This window comes from Sinocyclocheilus grahami, unplaced genomic scaffold, assembly GCF_001515645.1.
Source record: "Sinocyclocheilus grahami isolate Dianchi unplaced genomic scaffold, SAMN03320097.WGS_v1.1 scaffold710.1, whole genome shotgun sequence".
In the NCBI taxonomy this organism is placed as follows: domain Eukaryota; kingdom Metazoa; phylum Chordata; class Actinopteri; order Cypriniformes; family Cyprinidae; genus Sinocyclocheilus; species Sinocyclocheilus grahami.
This window is the reverse complement of record NW_015505889.1, coordinates 391982-404175: the sequence shown is the minus strand read 5'-3', so window position 1 is coordinate 404175 and position 12194 is coordinate 391982. Positions and strand designations below refer to the sequence as shown.

The 12194-nt window shown below is 38.9% G+C and overlaps 1 protein-coding gene across 1 annotated transcript in view; it reads right to left on the bottom strand.

The window, feature by feature from the left end:
• The window catches only part of dgkza (diacylglycerol kinase, zeta a), a 127629-nt gene extending 120439 nt beyond the window's left edge, over nucleotides 1-7190 (bottom strand). The window contains exon 1 of the mRNA XM_016244185.1: nucleotides 6588-7190. Coding sequence (XP_016099671.1) covers nucleotides 6588-6871 — 284 coding nt within the window. The 5' untranslated portion in view covers nucleotides 6872-7190. The remainder of the gene's footprint in view (nucleotides 1-6587) is intronic.
• Nucleotides 7191-12194: the final 5004 nt, after the last annotated feature.

Sequence of the window (12194 nt, the reverse complement as noted above, 5' to 3'; positions counted from 1 at the left end):
TCGTTATCGAATTATCGCCCAGCCCTACTTCATTATATTATAACTATTCTTTATGGAAGCAAGCATGCACATAAATCCCTGCCTCTCCCTTTTTATTTTAAATGTTCAAAAACATTTTTCAAACAAATAGGCTAGTAATACACAACAATAGCTTCCAACAGTAAAGAATCACTGTAAAATAAAAATCCACTACTAATTTAATTAGCATACAGTTTTGTTTACACTATAGCATCTCAAATGCATGCATTATCCTCATTTGCATCTCAGTTCGAAGGAAGCACATTTTCATATTTCACAGTAATGTTTTTTATTTAGGCTACCTGGCACCCGCCTATCCCTAAGTGATGTCGTGATGTGAAGCTCTGTGTGCTTTTGTGATAATAATCCAGTGTTGAATTAGTCATCTGTGTAAATCTACACAGAGGATAACATATAAAACTTCTTCTGTTTGACCTGACCAGACCTCATAAAAATTTTTTTTAAAAACAGAAAACCTTACACAAGATTAAATACTGCATATTCTAGAACATCTACTTAACAGAAATTGTTTGAGTAAACATATGACCCTTTTCTGATTAAAATTCCATCCTTAGAAAACCAAAAAGAAAAAAGAAAAGCCCCACAAAAGTTGTGCTTTTGGTTTCTAACAGGCATTCTACCACAATCAACTAATGGATTAATATCTGCACTTATACTGGTAGACCCCCCACATATTTTTGCTGCTAATTTGTAAAGTTGAGCTTTTCCAATGTTAAAGATAACCGCTGATTTCTAAAGATTGAATCCTTCATTCATTTAAAAAAAATGTAGTGTTGTTGTTATAGAACCACTCAGTCAGTATGATGCAGTTACTGAACCTCTGACATTTGCCCCTAAATGTGATGTATTACTAGATAATTTATATTTTAATAGATACTGACATTTTGTAGCACAAAGTGGTTTTCTAAAGAAACACTATTTTCTAATTGACAGACAGAGCAGTGAAATATTAGAATATTGCTCTTCGAGGAGCAGTAAATTATGATGAATCAGTTTTAGCAGCAGTGTACTTAATGATGGTCTGTAACTTGTTCATAATTTTCCTCTAAGATATGTGTCACAATATATATACCATGTGCAAAATAAATTCCAATATGTTACTGACTCCAATATGATAGAATGCTGATGGGTGTGTGTTTATATGTTTCTGGCCTCTGTTAACATCCCATTTACAGACTTTGTAATATTTTCACACAAATAACATTTCGGAAAATGATTGCAATGCAGTGTGTTTGCAGGTCCAGAACAGAGATCGGCCAAAATAAAAAATATAAATTTTTTTTAAAAAGCTGGTCGCTGATTGCACATTTGGAGCAAAAAACAGCCGGTTCTGATTTATGGCCAGTCGATAGGTGCATTTCTAAAAAGTAGGTTCTTGTTTTACTGCATAAATTAACAACATGTAAGGGAAGAGGAAAGGTTGAATAATGACCGTTGAAATTCTCTAAAATTCTATGGTGTTTTCTAGACCACTTATGGATACATCAAACATGTTAATTTGTCCATAATCCTTGTATACATGCAGTACAAAAGATGGAATTTATTATTTTTAAAGAACAGATGTGCTTATTTTGAGCAAACTTGAACTGTAAAGCATGTTTTAGTCTTAAATCTCCCTCCCCAAATTTCTCACAGTTCACATGAAAATTATCTTTGGAGACTGGGACAGAACACACAAGATTTGCACCTTTCCATGCACAACTTTTGGGAAGAGTTTGCACCTCTTCCTTTTCAGGACCTTCATATGGCCTCTTTCTACCGATACAGTATGCCTACTACTAGGAACTACAGATGATGAAGGACTAACTTAGTGAGTGATAAAAGCATGCATGTATGAAGTAAAATGAAGTGCAGTATAATACTACATGTGAATACATGAGAATAGCATAAATTAAATTTGAATATAGGCTATTGTGTGGCCTCTGTATAACGTATATTAAAGTTCATAAGTGCAGGGCTGCTTTGTTTACAGCGGAAACCAGGAAACACTTTAAGCGCCACCTGCTGGCAGAGAGTGAATCTGCGTCTCGTTAAGCTTTGCTGTTTCATGCAGATATTTTTATTTATAGTTTCACAAAACTGAAATCAAACCATTCTGTTTTTGCTTCAAATTTCGAAACAATACAATCTAATTTAGTTTAAAAACTGCTCATGTTGCATGCATGCAGCATCTTTGTTTAGATCATGGTTAAAATGCAGTGGTTGCCTCTAATTTTAAATGGAAAGAGCACAGACAAAGCCTTAGTTTGTTTATATGAAGAAATTTATTTTATTTGTGTTACTTATTTATTTGATTTGGGGCTTGTTTTAAAATTTAAATTTAGTTTTGTTATTTACATTATATTTAAATGTTGTCATTTATCCAAAGCGACTTACAAATGAGGACAATAGAAACAATCAAAACCAACAAAAGAGCAATAATATGCAAGTGCAATATTAGTATATTATTATAGTATTATATTTCAATTTGATAAAGAAATGTGCAGCATTTTGTCCAAGCAATAATAAAAGGACACATTTAATTTATAATTTGTCTTAAATCTAATTTTGTTAAAAAATATATATAATATTCGTGAATCGAATCGAATCGTGAATCGAATCGTGAGTTGAGTGAATTGTTACATCCCTACTGAGAATTCTGACATATTTCTTATTTCACTTACTGCATGTACAGTGGGGAAAAAAAGTATTTAGTCAGCCACACAGTCCTCACTCATCTTTTTAAGTGGGAGAAATTGCACACTTGGTGGCTGACTAAATACTTTTTTGCCCCACTGTATACTCTAATATGGGGCTGGTGTCTGAGGTAAATTCTTAGCTCAGAGCAAAGAAGTCCCAACTGATTTTTGACTAATCCATAGAGTTTCAATAGAAAAATAATAATTATTGACACAAATATATTTTTAAAGATACTACCGTATTGACCCGAATATAAGACAATGTTTGTCCCCCCCCCCCCCCCCCCAATACATTCAAGAATGAATTGCTTCTCACAATCTCAGACTTTCAGAGGAATTGAAGCTGAATTACAGTTAAAGGTGAGACACAGTAACCTGCTTTGCAATTGTCTATAATCTAAATCTGTCCTCTTGACTGTCATTAATGTACATACCATCCTATTTATAAAAAGCTCTTTTAAATGCAAATACCAGAACATAAAGCTGAAAGAAGTATGTCGTGACTGCAGAGACATTGAGATCAGATCAATATTATGAGAGGAAACTGGTTTTAGTCCTACAATATAACATCCTAATAGATATTTACATCAAAACACAGCAAGAGCAACAAACTCAGGTTGACTAGATGGTCATGTATTGCATTGTTTTTGCTTTGTTAATATTCCCACAGGTAGCCGTCCACATATTTCACTCTTTTTTTAGCTGCTAATTGACTCCCACTCTAATCAGAGCTAGAATGATGATGATCCACGGCTGACTGTCCCAAACACATTACCGAGGTCACAACAACAGCACTGAGGTGGAAGGCTACAGGGACAGATTGGTTGCTATTGTGTTTCCGCCTGTTATTGACTCTTTCGGTGGAGATCCTCTTTCACTCTAAGCCAGGCATTGATTCCCCCTGTCTGTCTGTCCTGCCATTGCTGGTGTAGGATGTTGATCATGCCCTTTAGGGTGGAGCCTTATGATTCGGAGGAATCATAGAATCCAGCGGAATGTTGTGTCATTTGGAATTTTGGATCAAGAGTAGGCTTGTGATCTACTTTTCAGATCTCACTATGGACTAGCGAATATTTGCGAATATTCAACTGCAAAAAGAATATGAAATCTGCATGTTCTGTGTGTCTCTGTGTTAATGAATAGCACAGTTTCATCTACTACACATACTATATGAGGACACATGAACTTCATTTCCAGAGCTGCACTGAGAGTCACTTCACAAGCATTTCACCATTTCATTTGATAAAATCTATCATCAGTTGCACAGAAACTCAAAGGTCTTCACAGCAACACATCAAAAAGAAATTTCGGTTTAACTTAAAAGTTAAACTTCATATTATCATTGTACAGTGGAATGTACTTTTCAAAATAATAATAATAATAATAATAATAATAATAATAATAATAACAACACAATCTTATTTAAATGTAGTTAGTTAACTTTAAGTAAGATTCTACAATTTCTTCCATGTTTTAATTTAAAGTGCCAAAAATAAAAGGAATTGTTTAATTTTCATTAGATTAAATTAACATTTTTAAATATCAATTCAATTGTTAATGTTTTACGCCTTCATTTGATTACCACCATTATAAATAATTCTGTATTAAATCATAAATTCAGAAAAAAGAAAACACAAAAGAATTTCTAAATATAAATATATATATACATACACACACACACACACACATTTTTTTCCCATAGAGCCCTATTATAGAATCTTTTTATAACTTAAGTTGTAAGTTTTATGAATTCAGTTTTTTTTTAATTCAGATTAGACAGGAAACACAGAATTAGTAAAAAATAAATTTAACGCATTTCATAGGGCCCTAAAAACTAACTTTTGTTATACTTTTAATATAGTTGTTAAATTGTATAAGTTTCATGATTTCAATCATTAGACATGCCTTTTGATTTAATTTAACCATTAAAATGGAGTCCAGTAAAAATTTTAATAAAAAAAAAACTGAATCCAGAATGTAAAAAATGAAAAAGGAATTTGGGAAAAATAAAGAGATTTCGTAGGGCCCTATCACTAGGGTTATATCAGCATCTGCCCTCCATGCATCAGGGTCAGACAGGTATTGACTCTGGTTGACTACTTTCACCAATGCAAAACCACCTGTGATTTCACAGTGTCCCTCGGCCTCGTCCTCTTATATAACACACTCAGAGCAAAGAAGAACCCATCCACCGTCAGACCCACAAACACATATGCAGTTCCATCACTTTACACTGCGTAGTATAAAAACCCTGAACATTATTACATAATCAGCACAGCTGCTACTGGTTTCATTTGAGATTAAACCAAGAGAGGAGAGCAAATCTGCTGTATTATTTCCCAAAGATACATTTACAATGGCCGAGAAAAACTGAGGAACCTGTACTTCCTCTTTTTTAGACCATCGAAGGTCTAGACTTTCAGTAACACAACAACTTTACCTTGTCCTACAGAAACTAAAAAGGGAAAAACACGTTTGTGGGACAACTCATAATGACAGAACACAGAAGTAACAGGTCATAAACCTTATCTGTAGATGTTGCAACCAATATCCAACACAAAAGCATGTGTTGCACAAGAAAAACGGACACATTTATTACACTTTCTTATATAGCATTATTTGACTCCATTAAAACGTTCCATTATGTCAATAATAAGTTAGTCCTACATTACTGTGACAAATATTTTCAGTCACTATTCAAGGGAACAAGAAGTCCAATTGGTTAGCCCATGTAACATAATACGTCAACTAACATGACACAGCAAACATAAAAAGTGCAAAGTGTCTGCTAGAAACAATCACATGAACACAGACTTTTATTGGCCAACATGGCATGGCAAATAGACCAGTAAAGCAAAACACACTACAACCCCACTAAAATAACAGTGTGTAGCGCACACATAAATGTGGCCTGGTGTGATGTGTAAACAGTCTCATACATTGTCAGATATGGCATTTTGCACAAAAAACACATGACTGATGTCACCAAGGTTTCATTGTAAGATCCTTCCACCAGGCCTAAGATAGCTGTGCTAATGATGATGACGTTGATAATGTGCAAAGAGATTCTGGCATCTGACACCATAATAATTCAATTTACAGTCATGACAAACTGGCCCTGATGACGGGAGAGCCATGTTGTTCGGCCTGATGAACTATAATTAGGCACTATTTTCTAATAGACTACCACACTACCTGTCAAAACGAACCACAACAAATGGAAATGTTCATGTAAATGTATGCGTGTGTGTGTTCTTGTTTATGCTACATTGAGGGGACCAAATGTCCCCACAAGGACAGTAAAACCTGAAATTTTTTTACATCACCTGCGGTCCCCACGAGCGAAAAAATTATTAAAAATAGTAAATGATGTTTATCTGAAAGTGTAACAATGCAAACAGGTTTTCTGTAAGGGGTAGGTTTAGAGTTGGGTTAGGGGATAGAAAATATCGTTTGGTCAGTATAGTCCCCACAATTCACAGAAACCTAGTGTGTGTGTGTGTGTGTATGTGTGTGTGTGTGTGTGTGTGTATGTGTGTGTGTGTAACCTTAATACTATTAGGCTGGTAGTTAATAGGTTACAAGAATGTGGCGTTTCAGCTTATGCTGGAAGTAATCAAGATCATCCTGTAGTATCACGGGAGACGGGTCTTCAGAAAACGACAACATTAACCAAGCTGCAAGTGAAATCGCTCTGACTGTAACTACTGTACACTAACAGAACAATTAAACCGTAATTGCCGCTGGTCAAAGGCCAGCTGAGACTGGAGGAGGGAGTTGGTTTGAAGTTTGAAATCAAGCAAAGTGCTCGGATGTTTTGACGTTACCTCATTTATCCTGCTCTAGTCGTTTACCGTGAGTGAGATTTACCTGTATGACACCTGTTTCCGGATGGTGAGGTGTAGGAACTCGCTGCTCTCCGCCTGGTTTTCAGGAGACAGTCCTGCTTCTCTCCCCGCTGCTGCCAGTCGCTCAGTCCCGTTCCCCGGACACTCGTGATGTTTTAAAGTTGCTCCGCTTTCAGAGAGGAACACGTCCTCCTCCTCCACCACGTCCTCCAAGCTCGGGGGGATCACGACCGTGATCGGAGAGTCCGCGGAGCTGTGCGCGGCGCGAGACGAACCGTCAACGCTCGCGACTGATGCTTCTGCCATTTATTAAACTAACTTGATAACGATGCAAAGTGTCACATTGAGAGGCACAGCCGAAGTTAAGAGGATATATGTGCTTTCCGTTTGGTCGCACGAGTGAAAAGGCAACGGAATTGTTGTTTCGGGGCAGTTTGTCATAGACTTGATCATCATAAACGGAGCAGACGACGACCACCTCCAAACACACAGCTGACTGTGTCACGAGACCCCGCCCACATGTACTACCGATTCAGGATTAGCCAATCAAGTGTGAGAATGCCAATAAACCCCGCCCATCATAACCACAGCCGCGGAATCATCCAATCACAAGAAAGAGCTCTCTCTCTCGCCGTCACACACATACACTAATCCTAAACAACAGGCTCTGACTGGCACAGAAACACAGCACTCCAAACAAACCTCAGGAAGCGCGAATTCATTTTACTATCAAATTTGACCATTATAACAATATTGTGTCAGTAAAAACTTGTCAAGTTTTTACGTTTGTTGACAAATTGACAATATGTTTAGGCCTGTTTGTGGAAGAAGGAATAGTGCCTTTTTTAATAGAGCATTGTTTTCTATTTGAGTAGTGTGTGTATGCGTGTGAACATCTTGTGATGTAAAACTCAATTCAGTACAATAAATCAAAAACAGACATAGTTTTGTTTTCACTGCCAATTATATTAATGTTATCGAGTCATGTAAGGTCAGTTTTACAGCCACCACCATGCAACACACTTCACAGATCACTGGTTGCAATACCAGGAAGATAATATTCCACCAATAACATAACAGTTTGTGTGGATCTGAATCCATGAAATAAGACAGTCAAATGTAATCAGTAATCAGAATGTTGTCACACTGAATTAAATTTTTAATTATGTTTACACATTCTCAGCTCTGAACTCTCTACTGGCTACACGAATTCTAATGCATCAACACTTCTGGGTATGTAAATGTTAGAGCACAACTTTTTTATTTTGTCACACTTCACTGGCCGCCAGCTGTTGCTCGCATCAAGTTCAAACCACCTCCATAATGCTTACCCTGTCAAAACATTTTCTTAAGAAAAATTTGGATCAGATTTTGACACTAAATGCTCCTTTTGTCAGAATGATACTGAAACACTTCTTCATTTGTTTTGGTCATGCAACTATACTTTTCAGCTCTGGGAAGATGTTAGTTATTTTATTTCAAGTACTATCTTACAAGGTTTTTCAATGAATCCTAAATCTTTTATTTTTGGTTTCTTTGAAGCGGATTCAAATGCCTGCTTTATTATAAAACGTCTCAGGTTACTTATGTAACCATGGTTCCCTGAGTAGGGAAATAGACACTGCGTCCTCTAGGGGTCACTATGGGGAACGTCTCGTCGTGACCCGTGTCTGAAGCATACATTGAAAAAACACCAACAACACGTTGGCCGGCGACAGCCATGACGTCACTACCGGTGCGACTATAGTATAAATAGGCACCGGGAGAACACATCATCCACTTCTTCGTCTGAAGCTTGCATCCGAAGCATGGCAAGAAACCAAGAGGACGCAGTGTCTCAAGAGCACGAGGCTGCTGCGCGTAGCTCTTACCATACAGGATTTTAGAAAAGAACGCAGAGTACTAGCGTGCGAACTTACCACAGTGTGGATTTTAGAAAGTGTACAAAGACTTCACGTGCACACTTACCATAACATGGATTTTAAAAAATACTGTTCTAAGGGGTTCTCGTGGCACTCTGAAAGAGCAGCCCATAGATGGAAATTGTGCATCCCAAAACGCTATGTTTGAGAAGTTATCAACTCGACCTAAGGCTTATAATGCTGAAGTGGCTAGCAGTAAATCTGTAGCTGAGGGAGCAAACTTCCAGCTCTCAATCGAAAAGGAGCTCGACCTACAGCATGTTCCAATGGTGGAATAGCTAGCAGTTATTTAGCTGAGTGAGCAACACCCCCAGTTCTCAAATGAGAGGAGGTTCGACCTGCAGCATGTTCCAAAGCTGGAACAGCTAGCAATAATTTACTTAGCTGTGGGAGCAACACACCCAGTTCTCAGTCGAGAAGGGGGCTCGACCTACAGCATGTTCAATGCTGGGACGGCTAGCAGTAATTTACTTTAGCTGAGGGAGCACAAACCCAGCTCTCAGCGAGAGGGGGGGCCTCAATCTACAGCGCGATTGTTAGAATCAGAAGGGTAAGTGTACTGCAAGCTAGCCAAAAAACTCAGCGCATCAGAGAGGCAGAGGAAGGGCCTAGTTCGCCTGATGCTGCTGGTTCCAGGTGCTCTGAGAAAAACAGAGAACTCAACTCTCACATGAGAGGAGAACTCCGAATTCAGAAGGAGTAGCGTGCTCATAGGTAACCCTTTGATAGCACTACAACGAGAACTGCCCATGGAGCAAGGAATCCAACTCCTCAGAGAGAATTAAACGCTCGAAAGAAAGCACCATGCTCACAATAACCCTCAATGGTGAGGGAAGCGATGCTTCCAGAGTGTGTCGACAGAGACACACTAGTTGAGTAGAACCAAAGGTACCGAGGTCTAAACCAACTCAGAGAAAGGGAACGAGGCTAATATCGTGTAACCCTTACCATACAGGATTTCAGAAAAGTGGGCAAAGCATAACATGCACACTTACCACTTATGTGGATTTGTAGAAAAGTGCGCAAAGCTAAACGTGTGCACTTACCATAGTATTTCAAATTTAGAGTTTTCCAAGCATCTGTTTACAGATACCCGGAAGTACGGATCACATCCCTTAGGTCTTTTACCTACCTTCCTTTGACCAGCGATTCTTCCTACCCCTACCCGCGGGCGGGGGAGGAGCGCGAGCCGCGACACTAGCCTTCTGTGCCTGTCTCTGATCCTCAAACCGAGACGGCCAGGACCCCTGGGTTGTTCGGGCTCAGACCTGGACCTTCATGAAGGCCACTGAGCGCGCCTTTGCCTCCCTGAAGTTCTCGACCACCGTCTCAACAGAGGTACCAAAAATATGGAAGGCGAAACCGGCGCATCGGGAAGCCCCTCACTTTTTTCCCGATATCTGCTAGGTTCACCCACAGATGTTCCTCCGTCACTACCATAGCCGCCATGGACCTGCCATTAGCAGAGGCGGCCTGCTTCATAGCACGGAGAGCGAGATCCGTGCCATTCGAGTGAGATGTCAAGGAGGGAGTCTTAAAAGAGGACGTCTCACCCATAGAGAGATAGCTGGCCAGCGTCTCTCTATAAGGTGCATCTTCTCATAACCGCTTTCGCACAACTCGCATGCTGGAATCGATGGATGCGTGAGGAAAAATGGCCTCTTCCATTCCTTCTCAATCTCTGTATGGAAAACAGGAAGAAAGGTAAGCTCACCTGAGCTGGAGGGTTATGGCCAGAAAAATAACGTTCATTGAGATGACCTCGCGACGTCACTTTCTTCACCCGCTTCACGGCAAGTAAAGCCTCGCCGTGGCGCGATCCATAACTTTCAAAAGCTCATCATACGCAGGGCAGGAGGATTGGGAAGGTTCAGCCTCAGCTTCTTTGCCCTCCTCAGACATTTCCTGCTTTTGCTGGGCCGAACCCAGCAGAGCACTGGCCCCTGGATCAGACAATGTTTAATGAAATAACATCATCCTCCAGCGGCTCACTCTCGTCCACAGCCGACGATCGTGAGAGGGAAAACCCCTCTTCAAACTCATCGGCCAGATCCATCTGCAATCCCCACAAGCTCATTCTCCTCCGTACCTCAGCAGCGGGGGGTCCTGAATCGCGGGAAGCAGATGGCTGCCCCTCTTTCCTCGAAAAGAGAGACAAACGAGAGCGGAGCTTTTTCATTGGTAAAACGCTCGCAGTGCATGCCGATTGCCCCCTCGGAGACATCACGTGCGTACTCTTCGCCCAAACAAATAACGCATAGATCGTGTGTGTCATCAGATGTTAAACAATGACAAAATGGATGCACACATCCTCTAAACGCTTTGCTAGTGCTCGCCATAATGATATGAATAGAGATCGCTCTTACCACAGAAATGCACGCTTCAAACAAAACAGTCAATGAAGACGAAGAAGAGAATGATGTGTGCTCCCGGTGCCTATTTATACTATAGTCGCACCGGTAGTGACGTCATGGCTGTCGCCGGCCAACGTGTTGTTGGTGTTTTTTCAATGTATGCTTCAGACACGGGTCACGACGAGACGTTCCCCACAGTGACCCCTAGAGGACGCAGTTCGAAGTTCCCATGAAAGGGAACTAATTTTCTTTCTATGTAGATTTTATATTCATATATGTAAATTTTCGAACTGTAAACCTATTTTTGTAGTATTCTTACAAGAGATAAAACATTATTTACTTACTATTTCATTCTCACTTTACAAAAAAGCTCTCAAAACATGTACAGTTTGCACAGCCTACAAACTTTACTGTATTTAATGTGTAATTTTTATTAATTTGTGTAATGCCCTCTTATTTCCTTTTCTTTTTTCCCTATTGTTTTTTTTTTGTTACGTCTTTTTCTGCTTTGAACTATGGTACTGATTGTTGTTGTTTTTTTTTATTCTATTGATGTTATTCTTAATTGTTGTTATGTTTTAATTTTGTTGTTCCATAATGTCAACTAAATGTTCAAATAAAGCATAAAAAAAGTTCAAACCACTAATGTTCTAACAGCCATTGCAACCTCCTGCTGTAACTTCTGCAATTTTGTGTTCCATCCGAAAATATATAGTCAGTGAGTAAGCAATTTGTGCAAACATGGAGAAAATTTTATGAGATTATTTATTTGTTCTCTCACCGTGAAAGTTTTTTATTTATTTTTATTTTTTAATAGAATTTTATGGAAAGTTCAGTTTGTTGCAACATAGGAAAAGCAATGCAGTAAGAATATTTTAAATTATTAATTCATTCAATAGGAACACTTTTGAAACAAAACAGAGGATCTCTGTTTTGAGTGCACAAGTTCCCATTCTCCTTAGAGAATCGACATCATTAATTACTTTGAACAAAAATACGATCATGTAATGATACTCACAGTGCAGGCCTGTGGGGTTACAGTCACAGATGTTGTCTTCTTGAAAATGAGTTTACACTTGCAGTTTCCTCAATTAACAACTTAAAGTTCACATTAAAACCAGACTGTTGCCAAAACAATACCCGTTTTAAAATAACCTCCACACACACACATGATTTCTCTCAAAATGTGAAAAAAGTGTACAGAGTCCAGTGTATTTATTGTCAGATTATATGCAGTAATCCGTTTAAAATTATTACAGCTTTCATGAAATAGAAATAGAGTACCAGTATCAATAACAGGTGCACACAATCATACACACACACACACACACACACACACACACACACACACAC